The sequence below is a fragment of the Myotis brandtii genome, unplaced genomic scaffold (genome assembly GCF_000412655.1).
Source record: "Myotis brandtii unplaced genomic scaffold, ASM41265v1 scaffold827, whole genome shotgun sequence".
Taxonomy (NCBI): domain Eukaryota; kingdom Metazoa; phylum Chordata; class Mammalia; order Chiroptera; family Vespertilionidae; genus Myotis; species Myotis brandtii.
In genome coordinates this window covers 1,098,134-1,121,017 of record NW_005371360.1, presented here as the reverse complement: position 1 = coordinate 1,121,017, position 22,884 = coordinate 1,098,134, and the positions used below count along the sequence as shown (strand labels likewise).

At 50.0% G+C, this 22,884-nt stretch overlaps 1 protein-coding gene across 5 annotated transcripts in view; it reads left to right on the top strand.

Moving 5' to 3' along the window:
- Nucleotides 1-22,884, top strand: part of MLLT1 (myeloid/lymphoid or mixed-lineage leukemia; translocated to, 1) — an 80,122-nt gene that overhangs the window by 47,823 nt on the left and 9,415 nt on the right. For 4 of the 5 annotated variants that reach the window (XM_014531911.1, XM_014531915.1, XM_014531914.1 and 1 more), the window contains 3 exons: nucleotides 12,973-13,116; nucleotides 16,759-16,884; nucleotides 20,661-21,212. In XM_014531911.1, coding sequence (XP_014387397.1) covers nucleotides 12,973-13,116; nucleotides 16,759-16,884; nucleotides 20,661-21,212 — 822 coding nt within the window. The remainder of the gene's footprint in view (nucleotides 1-12,972; nucleotides 13,117-16,758; nucleotides 16,885-20,660; nucleotides 21,213-22,884) is intronic. The other variant, XM_014531913.1, reaches the window with a different exon arrangement.

Below are 22,884 nucleotides of genomic sequence, written 5' to 3'. Positions count from 1 at the left end.
ATTTTCTCCAAGTCTGTGGCTTGTCTTTTCATTTTCTCAACAGTCTCTTTTGCCCAGCAAGAGTTTTGAATTTCGATAATACAGTTTACCATTGTTTTTTCTTTTATGGCTTGTTTTTTTGGTGTTGTATCTAAAAATCCTTTGCCAGACCCCATCCAGGCCCATAAATTTGTTTGCTATCCACTGGGAGCTCACACCAAAACAGCTGTTTAAAGAGGCAGAAGGAAATTGTGATGGGAAGATGGTTTCTAGTAGGGGGATGCCACTGTCTTTGATTCTTTGCAGTTGAGAGTTTTTTAGAAAAATTGGTTTATTTACAATGAAGAGGAGGAGTGGCTTTTCTTCTTCCCTTTGCTGCAGTTTTGTTGATTGGTTCATGTAGCAGATATTTACTGAGTCTAGGACAGTGATGGCGAACTCATTTTTTTGGTTGATTTTTCTTTGTTAAATGGCATTTAAATATATAAAATAAATATCAAAAATATAAGTCTTTGTTTTACTATGGTTGCAGATATCAAAAAATTTCTATATGTGACACGGCACCAGAGTTAAGTTAGGGTTTTTCAAAATGCTGACACGCCGAGCTCAAAAGGTTCGCCATCACTGGCCTAGGACACACTGGGAATCAAATTGCACACGGTCCCATGTCTTGTGAGCTCCCAGACCAACAGGGGTAAGAGGTACTAATCAGGCAGTCATGAACATGGCTACATCAGAACAAGTCATCCGTGCACTGAAGCAGCAGTGGTGGACGCTGCGAGTATTACGGGGTCCCAGTTAGAAAGGGTTGGGGGTATTGGCCAAGATTTCCCTTAGGAATCGAGGTTTACTCAGAGACTTGTGTGTGGGGAAAAGTCATCTGGGCACTGAGGACGCGGCAGACCTCCTTCCAGGTGAAAGCTGCGGAGTGTGAAGGTGAAGAGTCAGGCACATCAGGGCTTGAAAGGGGCAGGGGACAGGCGGGTGAGGTTGGCAGAGCCACTCATCACCAGCATTGGGGAGTTACCAGAGTTAAGCTGGGAAATGACATGATCATGCTTTTTAAAAAGACCTTTTAGCCTATGTGTGTTGAGGGGATGTGCTGTTAGACTCTCAATAAAGGGTTGATTCCTTTGATCCCTCTGGACTCATCTATCTCTTTGGACATAAGATCTTGTGGTCACGGCTTCAGAATCCCAAAAGCCAGGCGCCCTCTCCTGCCTGTCCCAGATTGTTTTGTGGTAGCACAGCCACATTACAAAGCAGACCTGGACCAGCCTTTCCAGGAAGTAATTCAGTGGCTGCCAAATAGGAAGTACTTGACTGAGTTCTGGTGTCTGTTAGGAAGCAGGGTCGGTGTGGGGGGTGGGGGCCTTTGGAGTGGACCTGGAGGGCTTGGTGCTGGTTGTGAGCAGGTGTGAGGCAGCTAATCTGATTTTGCTTTTTCAATTAAAGATACTTGCTCCTTAGTTGTGCATTTCTGGCTTGTGATTGGCGACACTGAGAGGAGAAAAGAGAATCAATCATAGGATGGGAACTGAAGAAATCTGCTCTGATGTTGTCATGCCCACGTCTGGCCAGCAGTGCCACCTGTGCCTGTGGATGTTTATTAGGGCAGGAATGCTGGCCTGGGTATGTTTTGGTATCAAACCCGCAGCTCGACCATTCCCTGCAGCTGACCTTAACCCCATTTCCTCTGGTCTGCAACTTCCTTCATTTCGGATGTACTGTCAATCTAATAACACACTTTGGACAAGAAATAAACATATCAAGTGTGCACACTGACTTTAAGAGCTAGCCCAACATTCAGAAAAGGTAAAATGTGAAGAAGTTTAGTTTGGTTATTTGCCGCTAATATTAGACATCCTCCCTGCCCTCCACCCGCCTCCCACAACAAGCTATTGTTGGCAGGGAGCTCTAACCTTCACTAACTTCCCATGGCTTTACTCAAAGGCTGCTGTCCAAAGTCCCAGAAAGGATATTTTGGTACATTTTATTAGGAAGTTTGTGTGGGTTTTGTCTGAAAGGGTTTTGTAAAATAGCACTGGTTTCTCAGCCTCAAGCCCTCTGTTGCAGCTTCTTGAACACATCCTTGCTGACTTGTGCTTGGCAAGGGGTGGCAGCTGTGTAGGCGGTATGGCAGGCCGGGCAACATGATGTGGTAGGTTCCAGGGCCACCAAATCCTCCATCCCTCTCCACCCTCTAGAATGGAAGTGGCTCTGTGCTGTAAAAACCCACTTATGTTGGGCCTGGGTGGGCTTTACCCTCGGTTTAAATTGAGACTTGGTATGTGAGAACTGGTCTCAAGTGATGAAGTGGGAACCCAGATTACCCCGGTTCAGCATGCCCCTCTGCTGTCACCATTGTCTGGTCCCCTCACCCTGGGTCTGTGGGTGGAGGAGCTGCCGGCCCTGCCCCAAGGAGCCTGCATAGGGACAATCAGCTGGTTGAGTGGCTGAGAGGGCCTGCTCTCACTGGTGAATTGCCGAGGAGCCAGAACAGAAGGAACATTGTGCGAGGAGACCCAAGGAAAGGTTAGGGGGCTGCCGAGTTGTGACAAGCCACATGAATGCGGCCAGCTGTGTGGCTTGGTTTGTCTTTCCCTGGAGCATCTTTCTGTTTCTTGATGTGGGACCCTAAAAGTATCTGTATTTTCAAGAGGGCAGTCAGTGTCTGGAGCTGCCTCAAAGAGAAGTGTCTTGAAAGAGCGAATGTGTGTGAGAGGCGGCGCAGCCTGACCCATGCTGATTGATCACTGGCACCCCGCCCGGGAGAGCCGGGTCCACCCCTACTCCTGCCTGCTCCGTTAAGGAGTCAACTTGCCTGAGAACTTCTCCCCTGACTGATCTATGTATTTACCTATAAAGATGGGAATCACATAACTGATTCATCGCAAAGTGAGGGAGGGATATGGTTTTAGTAGAGGTGGGGCAGGGAGTAATGTGGGGGTGCTTGGCACTATCATCCCAGCTCCTCACTTTTGTGGAGGTCAAAGCTGCAGGTTCAGACAGCCTCAGCTTGGGATTTGAGAGAGGTTGTCCCATGTTTTGCATAACTGGCTCTTGTGTCTCTTTGTTTAACAGCCACCGTAGAATGTGGGAGTGGTGATCTCTCTTAGACTGGGCAGGGGGAGTGAGGTTCAGGAGCAGACTAATGATTCTCTGGTCCCCTTGGCTTTGAGCTTCATGATCTCATCCTGGGGACATCATATTCTTTCTTGCCTTTTTTCTGTTTTGGTCCAGGTTTCTTTGTCAGAGTGCCAGTTCATGTGTGTATTTATATTTATATTCTCACTCTTTCTGGTGTTATAATGGGGATGAATCATTGAATGAAGACTCCAGATAACAGAAGATTGCTTTCAGCATAAAAGTATTTATCTGTTTTCATGACACAAGGTCTTTAAAATAAAATGTAGTGTGTGCCTTTCTGCCTTCTTATTTTAATTTCTAATTGCTTAACAGTACATGAATGTATTCAGGTTACCATAAATTCAGGTAACACTGAATCATGCAGAGTAGAAAAAGGATTTTTCCTTTTCTATCCCTTTACACCCCCTAATCTTTTTGATCTCTCAAGAAGTGAAGGGGTGTCTGTCATCCAGAATGGTTCTGTTTTACACTGTATCGAAGTAAAGTCTTTTGGCAGCAGTGGAATTCCAGTTAGACTCACAGTTGTGCTGTTAGCTTCCCCTCATCAATAGCAGCTTGTCTTGGAGCTCTTTTCATGTCCGTGTGTAATGATGACCAGCATTTTTGAGCACTCATATGTGGGTGGGCTCTGTTCTTTCCACTTGGCACGTGAAGAAGCTGAGGCACAAATAGGTGATGTAACCTACTCAAGGTGACTCCGTAAGTGCAAGAGCACCCTTAGCTCCAGAGTCTGCCCCTCTGTCACCGTTTTGTTCAGAATTCAAAGGTAGAAAAAGAAAATGTTCCTTGCATCCTTGACCTCTAGAGACAGCCCCTTCTTTCAGTGGTTTGCCTCTCACCGTGCCCACAGTGCTTTGGTGACTATTCTTACTGTACCTGGTCCTGGCCGGCTCTGAGGCTTCCCCTGGCCTTCCTGGCAGGTCATTCAGATGTGGTAAGAGCCCAGACTGATGCTGCCCATGCCGTCCTGCCAGCTAGAGTTAGTTTTTTCTCCTTTCTTTTCTCATGCACCCAGAACCCTATGGGTGGTTTTATTTTCTCCTTTCACTGAGGCTCGAGGAGATGGACCAGCTACACGGTGGCAGAGCTGCTTCGGCATCCAGGAGGTCTCAGACCCTAAAACCCACAGTTTTCAGCTCACATTGCACTGTTTTTCTTAGGCTTTTTGAAGCTTTTTCTTCTAACTACAAAGAATTGGAGTCCTGTCTCCAGCTCACTTCCTTGAAGTAACCACTATGAGCATTAGTTGTAAATCCTCCCAGAAACATGTTGTTCTGTGGCATGTGTGTGCATGTGGGCACATTTTTAACCTAAAGAGCTCTGGACTCTCCCGTGTCAGCACGTATAACTCTACCTCATTCTTTGTGACATCTGCAGAGCTCTTCCCTCAGCTAGACCAACTGTGATTCCCCCAACTTCCCTATTAAGAATTTTTCCTGTTCCTTTTCTAGATCTCTCACTACTGCAGTGCTGCCTGGTGACCCTCCTCAAACATTTGTTCATGAGCGCTTAGCATCGAATCCTGAAAGTGGAATTTCAGGATTGGTGGGGTTTGGTTTGGGACATTTTTTCCGTGTTTCTTCCCTTACTGTCTACCTGGTGGTGAGCAGTTCTCTCTTGCTGCCCTGGAGCATTCGGCTTTGGCTCACCATGTGGGTCAGGGCTGCATCCACAGGAAGATGTCAGGGGCCAAGACACATGTACTCACAGGTCTGGCCTTCATTTGTTCCCTGTGTACTTGATAAGTGATTAAATGCCACTAACCCTCAGTTTCCTCTCCTGATGGATGGTGAGAATTTGTGAGGTTGAAATTTGTGCTAGGTAAACTCTGTACCACAGTGCCTAGCCCAGCCGTGGGCAAACTACGGCCCGCGGGCCGGATCCGGCCCGTTTGAAATGAATAAAACTAAAAAAAAAAAAAAAAGACTGTACCCTTTTATGTAATGATGTTTACTTTGAATTTATATTAGTTCACACAAACACTCCATCCATGCTTTTGTTCCGGCCCTCCGGTCCAGTTTAAGAACCCATTGTGGCCCTCGAGTCAAAAAGTTTGCCCACCCCTGGCCTAGCCCTAGGGAGGATTGGCTAAGTGGTGCTGGTAGTGGGCAGGTGGCCAAGAAGGACTTGAGACAGAGGGTTCCACTGGGCCTCGCCTGAGCTCTGTGATGGGATGGGCGCTTGCCCTGTCTGTGCCTTCATCCCTTTCCAAGATAGTCACAGCAGGTAGTAGGTAGGTACTAGATGCAGCACCTTGAGAAAGGCTCGGGGTGGAGCCAAGCATATATATTAAGTTTATTTAATGTAGAAAACTTAAAAATGCATACAGAGGTATTCACAGCCTCTGCTGCACCACCATCACTCTCTAAGGCCAGCACAGTCTCTAGCTTGGCAAACTCCAGCTGAAGGAGGAAGTAAGAAAGTCTCTCTACCCTGGCTCTTACAAAGCAGTCTGCCTGCTAATCAACCAGTGGTAAAGTACCAAAGGAAGCAACTGGCTACAAAAGTCGCTCACAAGAGTACACCCTCTGCTGGAGGAGTGAAGAAACCTCATTGTTACAGGCCTGGTCTGGTACCTTGGAGCTCAGTAAAATTGGATGTATTCACAAGTCCACTGAACTAATGATTTGCAAACTTCCCTTCCAGCATCTGGTGTGAGAAAGTGTTCATAACTTCAAAACAGTCTGTGTTTCCAGAGCACAGCTATTGGTGCTTTGCAGGAGGCAAGTGAGGCCTATCTGGTTGGCTTTTTTTAAGATACCAATCTGTGTGCTATCCATGCAAATGTGTAACAATTATGCCAAAAGAGATCCAGCTAGAATTCCACATATGTGGAGAATGTGCTTAAGAATCCATGATGATGCCCTACTGGTTTGGCTTAGTGCATAGAGCTTTGGCCTGTAGACTGAAGGTTCGAGGTTCCATTCCAGTCAAGGGCACATGCCCAGATTGCGGGCTCAGTCCCCAGTAGGGGCATGCAGGAGGCAGCCAATCAGTGATTCTCTCTCATCATTGATGTTTCTCTCTCCCTCTCCTTTCCTCTCTGAAATCAACTTTTTAAAAAAGAATCCATTATGATGGGAAATATTTCATTCTTTAAAACAAATTTCTCTTTCTGTTATTGGTAGTTCTGAACATTAGATATTTTTTCCCCATGGGGTCAAAAGATGCCTCAGTAAATAGACGGCAAGTGTAAACTACAGGACAGAAATTGGGTATTGGCCGTTTTTCCATTTTCATTTGTGTGTGAATTTTCAAAATATAAATACAGAGACATAAAGCATTAATGCAAATCAAAATGTTTCTGTGAAAATTTTCAGTAGTTCAACTTTATAACAGTTATAAATAAACCTATTAAACTTTTCTGGATAATGCCAGCATTTGGATTTTTTAAAAACAAGTTAATATCTAATTGATGGCAACTAAATGGTGTTTGTAGCATTTAAAAACTTTTTTATTGCGTTTCTTAGGGTGACATTGGCTAATAAAATTATATAGATTTCAGGTGTACAATTCTATAATACATCATCTGTATATTGTATTGTGTGGTGTCGCATTTTTATCAGTAGATTCCATCCATTCACTATACTTTTCTGAGTTGTCCTACATGCAAGTATTTTTTTTTTGTTTTGTTAATCCTCACCAGAAGATATTTTTTCATTGATTTTTTTCTTTGAGAGAGTGAAAGGGAGGGGGAGAGACAGAAAAAGAGAAACATTGATGTGAGAGAGATTGATGTTTCTATATCTCCCTCTCTCTCTCCCTCTCTGAAATCAATAAAGATATATTTTAAAATAAAAAGCCAAATCACCCTGGCTGGTTCACTTAGTGGTTAGAACAGCGGTTCTCAACCTGTGCGTCACGACCCCTTTGGGGGTCGAACGACCCTTTTACAGGGGTCGCCTATGACCATTGGAAAACACATATTGTTTTTGTGATTAATCACTGTGCTTTAATTATGTTCAATTTGTAACAATGAAAATACATCCTGCATATCAAGATATTTGTTTTTGTGATTAATCACTATGCTTTAATTATGTTCAATTTGTAACAATGAAATTGGGGGTCACCACAACGTGAGGAACTGTATTAAAGGGTTGCGGCATTAGGAAGGTTGAGAACCACTGGGTTAGAGCATCAACCCACACATGGAAGGGTCGTGGATTCGATTCCCAGTCAAGGGCACAAACCTGGTTGCAGGTTCAATCCCTAGCCCTGGTCAGGGTGTGTACGGGAGGCAGCCAATCGATGTGTCTCTCTCAGATCGATGTTTCTCTCTCTCTCTCCTTCTTCCCTCCCTTCCACTTTCTCTAAAAAATCAATGGGAAAAAATCCTTTGGTGAAGATTAACAAAAAATAAAAATAAAAATAAAAATCTGTATTATTGGTCCTATGGGGATGTTGCTGGCAGAAGCCATATAAACTAATGATTATATCCCAGGGCTCTGATCAGATTCAGGTTTGACTTTTTTTTTAAAGCCCAGCATATATGAACCCAGGGCAGCCGTGGTCAAACTACGGCCTGCGGGCCAGATCCGGCCTGTTTGAAATGAATAAAACTAAAAAAAAAAAAAGACCGTACCCTTTTATGTAATGATGTTTACTTTGAATTTATATTAGTTCACACAAACACTCCATCCATGCTTTTGTTCCGGCCCTCCGGTCCAGTTTAAGAACCCATTGTGGCCCTCAAGTCAAAAAGTTTGCCCACCCCTGACCCAGGGCCTCTCGTAAAGGAAAGTCAAACAGGCCCCAGGTACAGGTGTGGGCAGGGTTAAGATGGTGAGGAGACAGCCCCAGGGTTCCTGAGGAGCCAGGCTTCTGGACTGCCAGCAGTCTGAGGTTACTCTTTCATTTCACCCAGGGTTGGGTAGTAAACCCAGGGGTCCTCCAGGGTCAGCCCTGCTAGCTGCACAAGGGGCAGGGCCCTGGAGACAGCCCCAGGGAATAGAAGGGGGTTCTGAGGTGGTGGAGAGAGCAGCATTGGGAGCTCCCAGCCAGCCCCGTTTGCCTTGATGTGCCCCGTGCCAGGGCTTGCCTGGCCTGTGCGAGCTCTCATGGTCTGGACTCCCCACACACCGAGGACAGGTGCACACACACTGGCTTTGGTAGCTAGCACCAGTTTAGCGAGTTCCTCCGCATCTTAGTTTGCTGAGGTCAGAGAGAGATGCTGGCCTGTAGCCAGTGGCCTGGGGAGTGGGTGGCTGCCCACAGCCTGGTCTGAAAGCAGTTGAGGCAGGCCTCAGCTGCCTTTGCTGAAAGTGTGGCATGTGTAGGGGTCTGGCTGGACTAAGGATGTTTCTCTGGGAGTGCCAGCCCCTCTGGCAGTCTTTGGAGTTTCTTGGCTTATAGAAGCGTCACCCTGGTTTCTGCCTTTTATCTTCACAAGGTCTTCTTCCTCTGTGTGAGCCTGTGTCCAAATTTCTCCCTTTTATAAGGACACCAGTCATATTGGATTAAGACCCATCCTATTGCCCTGGCTGGGGTGGCTCAGTTGGCTGGGCGTCATCCCATGCACCAATGGGTTGAAGGTTTGATTCCCAGTTAGGGCACATGCCTGGGTTGCCTGCGTTGCCTGCTTGACCCCTAGTGGGTGACTTGCAGAAGACAGCTTATTGATGTTTCTCCCTCTCTAAAAAAAAAAAAAAATCAATTAAAATATTTTTTTAAAAATACACTTTGAATGTGGCCATTCCTCACTGAGTATTCTGCTGCCTCTCCGGGGTGTGGTGTTGCCTTTGGAGTTTCTTGGCTTATAGAAGCGTCACCCTGGTTTCTGCCTTTTATCTTCACAAGGTCTTCTTCCTCTGTGTGAGCCTGTGTCCAAATTTCTCCCTTTTATAAGGACACCAGTCATATTGGATTAAGACCCATCCTATTGCCCTGGCTGGGGTGGCTCAGTTGGCTGGGCGTCATCCCATGCACCAATGGGTTGAAGGTTTGATTCCCAGTTAGGGCACATGCCTGGGTTGCCTGCGTTGCCTGCTTGACCCCTAGTGGGTGACTTGCAGAAGACAGCTTATTGATGTTTCTCACTCTCTAAAAAAAAAAAAAATCAATTAAAATATTTTTTTAAAAATACACTTTGAATGTGGCCATTCCTCACTGAGTATTCTGCTGCCTCTCCGGGGTGCTGTGGTGTTGCCTATGTCTCGACTTTCTCTGGAGGATGGTTTCCCAGGGGCTGCCCTCCTGGAAGTTCCCAGGCTTCTCCGACTTGTCCAGAGGGAGCTCTGGTCAGCCTTTCTCAGGGTGCTTTGAGCCACACCTCAGCTGCAGGGCACACGCTGGTCTCTCAGCGAGGACTCTTCCTGGCCCTGATGCTGTCCCCAGCTTTGCCCTGCACCGCCCATCTCTGGGGAGTCATACAGAACTCTTCCTGGTCTCTTGTTTTGAGCTGTTGCCTTGACCTGTTTGGTTTGTGTGGGCAGGAAATCCTCCTAAGGGATTCCAGAGAATACTGCCTGCCCATAGTGAATTTTGGCTCCCCACTGACCAGCCACGTGGCACCGGGCAGATTACTGCCCCTGTTTCAGTTTCTTCATCTGTGAAATGGGGACAGTAAGAGCACCTGTTTTGGGCTGTGAAACATTCATACAAAATAAGTGCTTGGAAAATGCTGGCCACTGTAAATGCTCCACAATGTGATGTTATATAGTATATAGTCCGTGTCATGTCAGTATCACTGCTGTGTGGTGACTCTTCACCTTCAGACCCCAAGTATCCCCGTCACTGCTGTGAACACATGGCAGGTACCCATTAAGTTTTTGTAGGGTAAATGAGTTTGTGGGCACATTGAACAGACACAGGTGCTTGGTCACTGCCAGACTCATTGGAAACAAAAAGGCTCCCTTTGTCCATAATGCTCACAGTTCATTGGACTGGGTGGACAGAAAACAGACCTTGATTAGTCCTACTTAGGAGGGTGAATCGCACACTGTGATTGGGGACAATGGTCTGAGAAGGCTTGTCAAGGGATGAGTGCCATCCAGGGGAGAGCTGGATTGGGAAATAGAAGATGGAGGCGTGGCCTGGGATGACTGATTGCACTGGCTGTGGTGACGGTTTGGCCTTTGCTCAAGGCTCAGAGGGAGGCCATTGGCAGGTTTTGAAGAAGTGGGTTGGGAGTGAGCCAAGAGATGGTTTCAACTTTGTGGATTAAAGGGGGGCCATAGTGGAAGCAGCTGGACAACCAGCTGGAGGTGATGGGTGGTCCAGGGAGATGAGGAGCCAGGAAGAGGTTGGACCTACCACGAAGCCAGAAGGTAAAGCTGTGGCTGAGCATGAGGTCAGCCAGGGAAGGCAAAGAGGAGAGGACGGTCTGCTTCTGAGCCTTGGGGTGCTCCTGTATTTGGCAGAGCCATAGAATACCCTTTTCCAGTGTCCTTTTCTTTGTTAATCCTCACCCAAGGATATTTTTCTCATTAATTTTTAGAGAGGGAGGGGGGGAGAGAGAGGAAAAAAAACAACATTGATGTGAGAGAGACACACTGATTGGTTCTCTCCCTAGCATACCCTGACCAGGGCCAGCGCTCTATTCACTGCGCCACACCAGCCAGAGGGATCCACACATTGTGTCTGTTCATCTGTAGATTCTCCCTCTACCATTTTTTTTCTTTGTAGTTTGTTGAGGAAACTGGGTCATTTTTCCTGTAGGTTTGATACTGGCTTTTTGCTGCTTCAGTCCCTGTGGTGTTTATTTAGCACGACCACCCTGCTTTGTGTATTCTGTGTCACTATGAACTTGAGTCTGGTGAGATCTGCCTGGGAAGGTGGCATCAATCTCGTCTGGTGGTCTGTGTGTGTGATGTGGGCAACAAATGACAGCAGCACCTGAATTACTGACTCAAGGGGTTATGGAACCGTGATGGGTCAGTCCTTATCCACACAGGAGCTGGAACATAACTGTGCAGCTCACCTCTCATCTTCTGTGTGGTTACGCTATGGAGAGGCAGGACAGGTGCTTGAGTTTTCCTCCCCTTTATTTGCCAGTTTCAAACCCTGCTCCCAGTCATGCTGTCCTGAAGGCTGGGTATTGTTTTTTCCCCAGAACATGGATCTGGGTTTGTTCTTCCTGAGCCTAACCTTTGGACCTCTCCACCCCAGGATGCAACACCCTCCAGTGACAGCCGAGGCCCTTCTTTCCAGTCACCTGCTGTCACTCCTCTCCATCTTCCCCTTTCAGCTTGCCATGTGACTCTCAGGGCTCTCAGAGAGGATGCTGTCCCCACCTCCTAGACCCTTTTTGACTTCACCAACTCAGCCATTCTCCAAGCTTGTCACAGGGCCCAGGAGGTGTTCTTGGCCCCTCCCCTCCCCCCTAATGAGGGGTCAGGCCCTTCTCAATTTCATTCTTTTGGCAAATACGGGGTACCTCCCCTGGGCCAGCACCTGGGGGTGGGGGGTGGGGTGGGAGTGTAAGACAGGAATCCCCAGAGCTCCTGCCTCCACGAGCTTCCCAGTTTGGTGGGGAGACATGCCCTTTGTGACAAGTGCATTCCTAAGGGTGGGCATGGGGTAGTGCTGACAGAGGGGCACCTGCCATGTTTAGGGGCATAACAGTGGCTTACTACAGAGCATCTTTCTCCTCCTTGGCAAGACGTTGGGAGACAACTGATGAGCTTGGGCCAATGGCTCCGTGGTGTCAAGGCTGTCTACCTGAGACTCTCCTGGCTTTCTCTGCAGTCCTCCCGTGGTTGACACCACACCGCCAGGCATTGCCTCACAAGGTTGGCAGGAAGAAAAGAGGTGCTGAGACTTTCCCCCTGCACATTACAGTATTTTTGATTTGGGAAGGAATCTACCCACAAATCCACTCCCGGTCTCTGGATTTGCCTGTTCTGGACATTTCATATAAATGGAATCACACTGTGTGGCCTTGTGTGTCTGGATTCTCTCACTGAGTATCATGTTTTCATGGTTCATCCACATTGTAGCAAGTGTCAGAGCTTTACTCCTTTTTATGGCTGAGTAATATTCCATTGTCTGGATGGACCACTTTGTATTTATCCATTAATCCATCAGTGGACGAACACTGGGTTGTTTCCAGTTTGGGCTGTTGTGAATCATGCTGCTATGGACATAGATGTCAAGTTTTTGTGTGGATATAGGTTTTCATTTATCATAGGTATATACCTAGGAGAGATATATGGGTCATCTAATAGGTATTCTATTTTAACATTTTCCCAGATAGTTTTCCAAAGTGATGGCACCATTTTCCATCCTCACTAGCAATGCACAGGGATCCGGTTTTTCCTCACCAACATTTATTTTCTGGTTGTTGTTGTTTTTAACAATTGCCATCCCAGTGGTCTGATTTTGATTTGCAATTTCCTAATGATTAGTGACTTTGAACATCTTTTTAGGTGCTTATTGGCAATTTATATATCTTTGGAGAAATTTGCCTTCTGGGTAAGGGGTGGGGTAGTAGAATCATGGACCTCAGAGCCTGCGATCAGGTCTCAGCACTGTCACTTAACAGCTGTATGTCTCTGAGCCTTGGTTTCTCCATTTGTTGGCCAGTACTGAGAGGGCTCAAGGGGTAGTGTGTGCATAGGGGCTGTACAAGACATCAGCAAGAATATTTCCATTAACCCTCCAAAAGCATCATTCTTAATGATTTCTGCTTCTGTTGTGAAGACTGCTTTGCTGGGTCCTCTGCAAAGATGAGTTAGTTCATTTTGGGTAACTGGGTAGATGAGAAGTAGGCACACAGAGAGATGTGGAGGCCAAGCAAAGAAAAAAGATAGGCAGGCTGGCACTGGGGAGCAGGCGTTCACCTCTGTCCTGTAGCTGTGTCTCGTCCATCATCTGAAACATACTTCCTTGTTTTCTTTATTTAAGGAGGAGCCACGGAAGGTTTGTTTCACCTATGACCTGTTCCTGAACCTGGAGGGCAACCCGCCTGTAAACCACCTGCGCTGTGAGAAGCTTACCTTCAACAACCCCACCGTTGAGTTCCGGTACAAGCTCCTGATGGCTGGCGGGGTGAGTGTGCCGGAGCAGGTGGGCCCTGCCCCTGCTCGAACGGATGCATCTTCTCTGTCATGGATCCATCTCTGCTCCCTGAACTGGGAACTTGGTGCTGGGGGCACCTTGGGATCTCTCAGGCATGTCTCTTCAGCCTATGGCTGGGCACCTGATACTCAGAGGGGCAGGTTGCACAGGTAGCACCTGGCAGCACTGGATAGGACCCAGGTATCCCGAGTCTGTGCTGGGATGTTGTCAGCTGGGAATAACTAGTTGCTAGTTATCCCTGTAGCTTCCTGGTTGGCTGTGGTTAATTAGCATCTTCTTCCATAAAGTAGGGGGAGGGTGGGGGAAGGAATGGGTGTGAGACCAGCCTGTCAGTGTGTCGAGGCGCTGGAGCCAACTTTTAACCGGATTGGCAAGGCTGTGCTGGAGCCCCATCACCTGGGGAAATAGCAGTGGCTCTCTGCAGGGTCCTTGGTGATGCATGCCACCTGGCAGTTCTGTCCTTGTGAGGCCAGATGAAGGTGTCAGCTCTCAGAACCTAGGTCTCGAGTGAATCGTGTGGCCAGCGATCTTGGTATGATGGCAGAGTGCCAGGAGCATGTGTCAGCTCTTGGAGAATGGGGGTGGGGTGCTTGGTACTGATGGATGATTGGCTGTGGAGGAGGCAAGACGCTTGGCTGCAGGCTGGACTGTGTGTGCCGAGGGAGGTGGCAGGCTGAGGACACAGGATATCCCAAAGCCACCTGTTAGTGAACATTTGCCTTGCTGCCAGCGGTGCCTGCAGTGGAGGATTCAGGTCCAGGTCATGAGAGAATGTGTGTATGTGTGTGTGTGGCAGGCCCACCTCCCCAGTGAATACAAGGAGTTTGGGCTGAATTTCTTTGGGCCTAGGGAGAAGTCCTTTTCTCTTCATTTAATTTAGTTGTTGTCTTTTATTTAAAAAAATGAAAGGGGTTATTTATTTATTGCAGAAAATTTGAGTAACTTCTTCCACGTTCCTAACAAAAGATTAGTCTGGGATTTGGACCTAGCATGTGATTGCTAATGGAGTTTAGTAACAGAACAGGGGGCATTGGAATCTATTGACACAGACACTTGTCTGGAAGTTTGCCTGGGAGTTCTAAAAGAACCAAGGAAGTGGGGAGGAGTTTCCAGGTTCAGCATCCTCTTCAGCTCTGCCTCTCTACCTTATTTTCCAAAGTATTTCCCTGAGGTGTTACGCAAAGGTTCTAAAGTCACATCTCAGGGAGACAGACACTCAGACAGTCAGCATTCCATGGGCCTCTTAGAGCTCCAGGACCAAGGGACCGTCCCCCTGCATCAGGTTTTCTTTGCTCTGAAAAGATGAAGGCTTACTATGCATCATCTAACCCTATAAAACGGGAGGGGCAGGGGAGGAGGAAGAGGAGGCATGAGGCATTGAGGGAGAGAGGTTGGGATGGCAGGTCCGCCTTGCAGTTTGGGAAGGGCCAGCCCAGGAGAGAGGAAGGGAGAGGAGGCCCTTGGGTGCAGGTGTGGTGGTCTCTGGGGGTACTTTTCATCCTTGGTGAGGGCTGCCCAGAGAGCTGGTTGTCTGGTTAGGAACTTTCTTTCTTGCCCTTTGGGGCTTGCTCTGGGCTGATAGCAGAACAGTGTTCTCGGGTCTTAGGAGCAGCCTGGGAGCTTTATGGGACAGTTGCTCCCGAGACCTGAGTTGTGGCCCTTGTGTAGCCAGTCTGGACCTCTGAGAGTTCCCAGTGGGGCTGGCATTTACCATCTGGTGGCAAATGACCACAGACCCATCTGTGTTGACATTTGCTAGAAGAACTGGAGGACCATGCGATCTGTAAGTTGATGAAAACTGCTTTCTATATTGCCCCTCCGGGGGCACATGAGTTCTGTAATTCCTCACATGAGGTTCACATACTTCCTCAGTGGTGACCAGAGTGGCTTGACCACTTTTCTAGATGGTCAGAGGCCAGCCCTGCTTGTCCCCTCAGCATCGTATCTCATCCTTTGCCCCATCAGCTGCGAGGGCCTGTATTTCCATCGAGTGAGATGCGTCCTCATGAAGCCCTGTCCTGCAGGTGGAAGTAGATTTATTTATTCACTTAACTTTTTTTTTCTGAAAGATTGTTAAAGAAGGAGAGAAAGATGCAAGGCCTTCACTACATTGTCTTGACATAGCATCAGGATAGGATATTCCTGTGAAGGAGAGAAGAGAAATGAAAACAAAGGAAAAAAGCACCGTCTTCAAGGGAATGGACTCAGACCTCTGAGGGGACCTGTCTGTTCTCTGGGTTAGGCTGTCGCTTCTCTAACCTTGTGCATTGTCCTTGCTGGCCTTAGAGTGTGGTTATTTCCCAAGACCTGGTGATCCTCAGCCATGCTGGCCAGGGTCAGGCAGGTTCTGGGCGCTGTATTATAGTGAGACGGGCTCTGATGAGCAACTCGGCCTCGGGCCTCACTGCCTCAGAGTCAGGGGTGGGGGCTGGAGTGGCACGAAAGGCTCTGCTGCCCTCCTTTCAACCCGGTGTCCCCATGACCATGACTGGGCATTACATCAGCCTCCTCAGATGAAAGGTTGAGCTTGTCAAGAATCCTAGGTGCTCAAGGTTATTAAAGCTAAATTAATTTTCTTTCTTTCTTCCTTCCTTCCTTCCTTCCTTCCTCTCTCTCTCTCTCTCTTTCTTTCTCTCTTCCTCTCTTCCTTTCTCCCTCTCTCCCTCCCTCCCTCCCTCCTTCTCTCTCTCTCTCTCTCTCTCTCTCTCTCTTTCTTTCTTTTCTTTCTTTCTATGATCTTTATTCTTTTGTTCTGTTTTGTTGCCATCTGGAAGGCTCCCTCTGAGTGGTAGTGTGAACTTCCAGTGTCTATATTTTGAGAACTTGCCCTCGGGTTTTCTCTCCCTTCAGCAGGTGCCACAGGAGCCTCACTGGACCTGGGCAGGTGTTGCTAGGAGCACCTCTTGGCAGGAGCCCAGATCCTTCCTCCTCCTAGTAGTTAACAAAGGCAGAGCTCATGTCCCTCTCCTGCAGGCTCCAGCGAGGTGGCTTTGGCAGAGAACTGGGCCTGCCCCCGTGCAATTTCCTCTTGCCTTGGCTTCGCTGCTCGCTCCCTGTTTCAGTCAACTTTATTCACCTGAGAGTGGAGGAGTGAGGCTCCCCCAGGAGATGCGGGACCCGGTGAAGTCATGACACACACGTCCCACAGAAGTTGCTTTCTCCGCCACATGCCTTCCCAGAGGGGTGTCTGCCTGGCTTCTCACCTTTATGCTTCTGGTCTTTCTTAACTGCAGCATGCAGGCCGCTTTGGCCACAGCTGCCTCCTTGTGCTTCTCACACAAATTGCCAGTCTTGGTGCCAGTCTTTTAGCATGGTGCCCTCCTCCCCGAGACTGTGCCAACTGCACCTGGACCCAGCCATCCTGGGACCCTGCTTCTCTTTGCTCTCCACCACGAGCCCGCTTCGCTCTGAGCACTCAGCAGCCAGACCTTCACAGAGGAAATGCCGTGGACTCTTTGGGAAAATGACGCTCAGGCTCTCCCTGGCTCCCTCCCCGAGAAGGAAGCTTGGACACCTCTAGCTGCACTCCCGCAAGCCAACTTCCTCTTACCCATCGGATTTCCAGCTTGCCTCCTTGCTCATTGATAACATCTGTCTCTTCTTTATCACTAGGTGATGGTAATGCCCGAAGGAGCAGAAACGGTGTCCAGGCCCAGTCCTGACTACCCCATGTTACCCACAATTCCACTCTCTGCCTTCTCTGACCCCAAGAAGACCAAACCATCCCACGGCTCCAAGGTTAGTGAGGTGGAAGGCCCAGTCACATGGGAGCACTGGGGCCCTGCAGAGGGTCCTGGGCTCAGGGTGCTCCCTCTGCAGAGCTGGGCTCGGTCCCTTGGCATCTTTCTCTTGGAGCTCTCTGTGCTCCCTGTGGCTGCTCTCTGCCACTTAGTCAGAAGGGTCGGCCCCTCCTGGGGTGCATAGAACAGCCTGGTAATCACAGGCTCTTCACCCTGTTCCTCTTGAGGCCAGAGAGCCTGCCCTGTCCTCCCCCCTCCCTCAGAGTCAGTGGGCTTAGGACCACTCAGACAGAACCCCAAGCTAGTCTCACATGGTTGGGAGCCATGGACAGAGTGTCCACTGCAGCTACCACTGTCTACCTTCTCAGGTCTCCTGAGTGCAGCCAGGACACTTCGTCCATCAGGGCTGGTGCTTTCTCCGGGGCCTGTTCCAGGTTTGGCTTCTTTCTTTGGCAAACCCCCACAGAGAAAGCTTACTTGGGGGAAGAGCCAGGTAGAATCATGTGGGTGAGCGAGCTGATTTTCCCTAAGAAGAAACGCTTGATCATCCTCTCTCAGCCCCATCAGGTGAGTGGCACTCTGTCTTCCTGAGACCACTCTCTGAATCGTCCCAGAGTGGCTGCCAGAGCCCTTCTGGTGGTGTCATGATGTACACATAAACTCCTGAGTGTTCGTCCCGTTCCCCCGCAGCCGCCTACACAGCTCCGTGTCCCGGAGGCCAGGTATCATCTGGCTCTCAGGGCAGCTGCTTGTCTTTCTGCCACCGACCCCACAAGTTTATCCACTTCTCAACTTTGCATTTTTCTTGTTTCACTCATCTGTTGGCTGTTGTGGGCCTGGGGCATCCCACATGGGACAGCTTGAACTCTCAGGCCAAATTACAGCCTTATTCATCAGCAATGCTGGAGGAGAGCGACATTACCCAGACAGAGTCTTTCTGGCACTTTCCCCAGGCCAGTGAGTCTCTGAAATCCTCATCCGACTTAAGCCCTTAAGTATGGAGCGCAGTCTGAAGGTCGTCCCCATGCCAACCTTCTGGCCCATCTTTCCTGAGCCTCATGGACATCAAATGGAAGAGAACTTCTTGCTAGAGATCTTGGCAGTTTCTCTCTTAGCCACTCAGTTGTGTGGAAGTCCATGCAACCTAGGAAGGGTAGAAATTGTCATTTCTTCTGTATGTGTCATTTGTGAGTCAACCAAAACCTCATGAAGAGATGCCCTGCAGGTAGTGAGGACACTCTGGTGGCCAGTGGAGTTGCATCTGTTGGAGTTGCTCATGTCTTCTCTCACTGGAATGTCCTTGTGACCACCCCCAGGAGTTCCCAGGCCAGATGGGCATATCTGCTAGGCTCAGAGGCCTGTAGGCAGGGTCCCTGGTCTCCACCCCTCCGTGTCCCAGAAACTTTCTTCAGCCACATGGGTGGTGTATTTTAGGAGGCTCTTCTGTGGGTTTCTCAGGCAACACAAGGCAGATTCTTCTCTGCTGCAAGCCCCCTCTGCCTGTTGTCCTCCCTTCTGAGCCGTTAGCCTCACCTGCTCTTCTAGGAGGGTAGAACCTGTGTGCCAACCTCTTCCTCCAGATGAGGACCTCCCTTTGGGTACTGGCTGTACCACCCAGATTGGTTCTCTGCTGCCTAGACCCAAAGAGTCTGATTGCCAGGTCTCATGCTCCAGGCAGAGGAGACTGAGAGGGAAGGGCTTGGTCATGCAGGGCCTTGATTGTCAGGGTCCCCAACCTGGAGGCTGCTGGAGAGTCTGGCTTTTGGAGCCCTAGGCAGATTGGTCACTGGTGATCTGTCCCCACCTCATGTCTCCTCAGAGGGTAGCATGGAAGGCAGGAGTTGGAGCCTCCGGGCAGAGGGGTGGGGCTCCTGAAGGCTCCTTTTTAGGATGGTATTCCTTTTATTCCCCACCTCACAGCACCCCTGGATTTTCATACCTGTAGCTTCTCCCTGTCTGACATCAGACAGTTGGCCTGGATGACCTTTCTCTAAAACTTGGTTCTTAGACATTTTGCTTCATTGATGGCTTTGAGAACGTGACTGTGAACGATCACATTACTCTCGGAACTCCGTGTGGTTTCAGGGAGCCTGCTGTGCAGATCCCCAGGTAAAGAGCCGCTGCTAGGAAGGCCCTACTTGCTGGGCAGACCCTGGGCGGCAGTGGAGGCTTGTCCGACCCCAGGTCTGGGGGACCCTGTGGGAACTGTGCTGAGGCCTTTGACAGATGTTTATTGGGTGTGCTTTTGCCCTGCCTGTTCGGACTGGGGCCGACTCCTATAGCCTGGGGTGTGTATAGATATTTTGAGAAGAGGCTGGAATCACATATGAGGTCTGCTTCTTGCTTCCCTCCTCAGGGGAGTCGATTGTTGGAGAGAGGAGTCCCCAGGGACTGACCCCATTCCACACACCAGCCCCAAGGGAGATGCCCCTTTAGATGGTCAGCTGGGGCTTGTGTTATGAGTACCCCTTCCCACTGCCCTGGAGACAGAAGAGCCAGGTCCAGGGCACAGGGGCTGATGTTTCTCCAGGGAGGCAGCAGGAGCCTATGGCCACACAAGGCTGTCCCTGAACCTTTGACACTGATGTGGGTTATGGATTTGCAAGAAGACAGTGAACAAGTAGATCTGAGGTGGTCAAGGCTGTGCCGCCTGTCCTTGTAGCTCTTTATTGTGAGAGTCTGTCAGGTGGGCTGGGAGAGCAGGAAGTAGAGGCCCTGCTGCTGGGCATTTAGCTGGCTCACCCATCCTCTTAGCACATAGGGTGAGCTGGTAAAGTGTGGCTGCCTCGGGTGGTGCATGCCACCCTCAGGGTCTGGCTGCTGTTGATTTCCTGGTGAGCTTTGATCTGGAGAGCCGCTGAGCCCAACTGTGCACCTGCTGACTGAGTTGGGGGCAGAGCCCTTGGCAGCTGGGCACCTGTTCAGATGTGGGGTGTTGAAGGGGTTTGACAGGCAGGAAGCAAACAAGGTGTCAGGCAAGGCTTCTACCCAAAGGGTACGCTAGCTGTGTGTGGGGTGGCTGCAGCCCCCATGATTGAGTGCTTGCTGTCAGCCAGGCCCCTGCACCATCGCTGGCATGGTAGGAAGTGTGGGCGCACAGGGTTGGTGTCCCCTGGCCCAGCTTTCCCAGCAGCCTGGAGCAGGGCTGCTTTCTGCCTCTGTCCCTAGCCAGAGTTCCATGACCTGGCTGATCCACCCTGAACCCTCTGAGTTTCCCAGGAACTGTATACATTATAGAAAAGCTGTCCAGGTGGTTTCAATTCTGTCAGGAGTTGTTGGTCCTGCACAGCGCCCTGAACCCAGCAGCCACTCAATAAGTGCTGACTGTGGATCAAAGAACCATTATGCCTGGCAGGTCGCGCTGGTTTGGGGCGACCAGGCAGGAGGTTTAGTGGTAGGGATAGAAAGGGGCCTGTCTGCTAGCGCCCCCAGTGGGAGCTGCAAGGTGTCTGAGCTGGAGGGGGTCTGTGTATCTGTCTTTCTCTGCCTGACTCACTGTGCTGTTCTTGAATCCCTCAGGGAATGTCAGTTCAATTCAGAGGGGAGTCTTAGCCTGCAGTCGCCTGGGACCTGCTGACACTTCCTAGTAGTTTAAAGGGACAGCTCCATTTAAAATTCTCACCTGCTGCCTTACTTCTTTGCTTTTTGGAAGATTTTCTCTAGTTGAGTCTGAATCCAGGTGGATTATACTTTGTAAGGGTTAGGGGCAGTGGAGCAGGGCGGCCTGAGATGCCGTTTGACTGTGTCTTTCTCCCTTCCCACCCGACATTTCAGGACGCCAGCAGGGAGAGCGGCAAGGCCTGCAAGGCCCATAAGACAGCCAAGGAGCACCGGGAGCGGCCCCGCAAAGACTCGGAGAGCAAAGGCCCCTCCAAGGAGCCAGAGCGTGAGCAGGCCCGGAGTGCCAAGGACGCCTCACGGAAGCTGGTTGAGGGCCGGCCACCCAAGGAGGAGAAGGCCCCGCCACCCAAGGCTGCATTTAAGGAGCCTAAGATGGCCCTGAAGGAGACCAAACTGGAGAGCCTGTCCCCCAAGGGTGGTCCCCCACCACCACCACCATCTAAGTCTTCCAGCAAGCGGCCAGCTACCACTGACTCACCCAAGCCCAGTGCCAAAAAGCAGAAGAAGAGCAGCTCCAAGGGGTCCAGGAGCGCCCCTAGCACTTCGCCCCGCACCTCATCCTCCTTCTCGGACAAAAAGTCGGCCAAGGATAAGGGCAGCACCAAAGTGGAGAAGATCAAGGCTGAGAATGAGCCCCGGGAGATCAAAAAGCCCCCAGAGGTGGAGGAGTCCAACTCGGAGGACGAGGCCTCCTTCAAGACAGAGGTGGGGTGCCCCTTTCCCCATCAATCCCTTATCCTCTTTTCTGGCTCTTTGAATCCCCTGTCCTTATCAGCTTTTCTGGCTTTTTGCCATTGAAAGCCTTGTTAGCCCAAAGGTTAGATGAGGAGATTGGGATCTCAGCCCCAGAGCTCCCACTTGCTCCTTGTAGCTTTGGGCATACCTGAGCACCTCACTAAGCCTCAGTTTCCCCTTCTGTCAAGGATGATAAAGCCTGACTGTGAGGTCTCTGTGGAAATGGTGCTTAGGAAGGATGGTTCTGGTAGAACATGATGGTCTGGTACCTGGGTTCCGAGCTCTTTACCGTGGGAGCCCCTTGCATGGCCCAGGGTCTTGGTGGCCAGTTGGGGATCAGGGTGGGTGATTGTGTCTTACTGTTGTCCTTTCCCCAGCCACCACATGGTTGGTCTGGAAGCTTAATGCTGGCTCCATTCCCAGATGGCCAGTGGAGTCTGAGGGCCCACCACCCCTACCACCCATCCGCTGCTGCTCATGCAGCATAGACACAGGGATCTTGAATCAGCAAGACTTGTCTTCTAAGCATGGGCCAGTACCCCTCTCGCTGTGAGAGGCTCTGGGCTCCTGCAACAGTGTTTCCAGGTGGTTCTCTGAAGATGGCTGTGAGAGACCCCTTGAATCCCAGAGGAGCACATAACCAGACTGCTGACTGGGTGGCCAGACCTCACTGGGGCCTTGGGAGGTAATAGCATCTCTGAGACTGTGTTTGGCATCTGGTGGTCCGAGAACAGGTGCCTGGGTTATGGTCGAATGGATGAATGGGTGGATAAATGAGGAGTGACCCCCTTACCTGAGGCACCGCCCCCATGCCTGGTGACCTGTGCTGTTTCCAGATCTCCATTCACTCCCAGAGGCTGAAGTCTGCCTGCAGCATTGCTGCTGGGGCTCCACTGGGGCTTTGAAAGTGGCTCCGGAGATAAAGCTAGAGCTGTTTTGTGTCAGCAACACCATGTCATGAGCATGTGGCTTCCAGGGGTACTCCGTTGGAGGCAACAGCATTGGGGGTGACGATTTGGTCCATGGGTAACTGTACCCACTGGCTTAGGGTCATGGGGCCAATCATGCTGCACACCCAGCGCTCCTCACAGCCAGGAGACAATGAGCCTAAGGTGGCAGGACTTGGAACATCTCTTATTTAGAAGCCTCCTGGCCATTCAGGGCCATTTCAGTATCCTGCTCCGCTGCTGCAGGTTCTTTGGGTGCTCAACAGCACCCTGGTCTATCATCTGTCATCTGTCTGCTCAGCATCTGGAGCTCTGAGCAGGTGCCTTTCCCTCTTTCCCATCCTAGATGCTTCCAGGTGAGACCTTTTTGTACCCAAGGCTGGTGTATTTTCATTGGGTAAGAGATGGAGGCCGCCCCTGATGTCCCAGGTATCCATGCTGATGCGTGGCTGTGATCACTGGGGCGCTGTGTGGGAAGCCTTCTTCCCCCAGCACTGCTGCTGAGAGTGGGCTGAATGTCTGGTATCTATGGCCTGGGGGGGTCTCTCCTGGCTGGAGCAGTGCATCCCAGCCCTGAGAGACTTCTGAATGACAAGCCTTAGCCACTCAAGGTCCATGCAGGTATGAGACCTGGGCCACCAACAGGGTGCCCAGGGCTCTCTAAGGCTGTGGGACAGTGACTCAGTGACATTTCC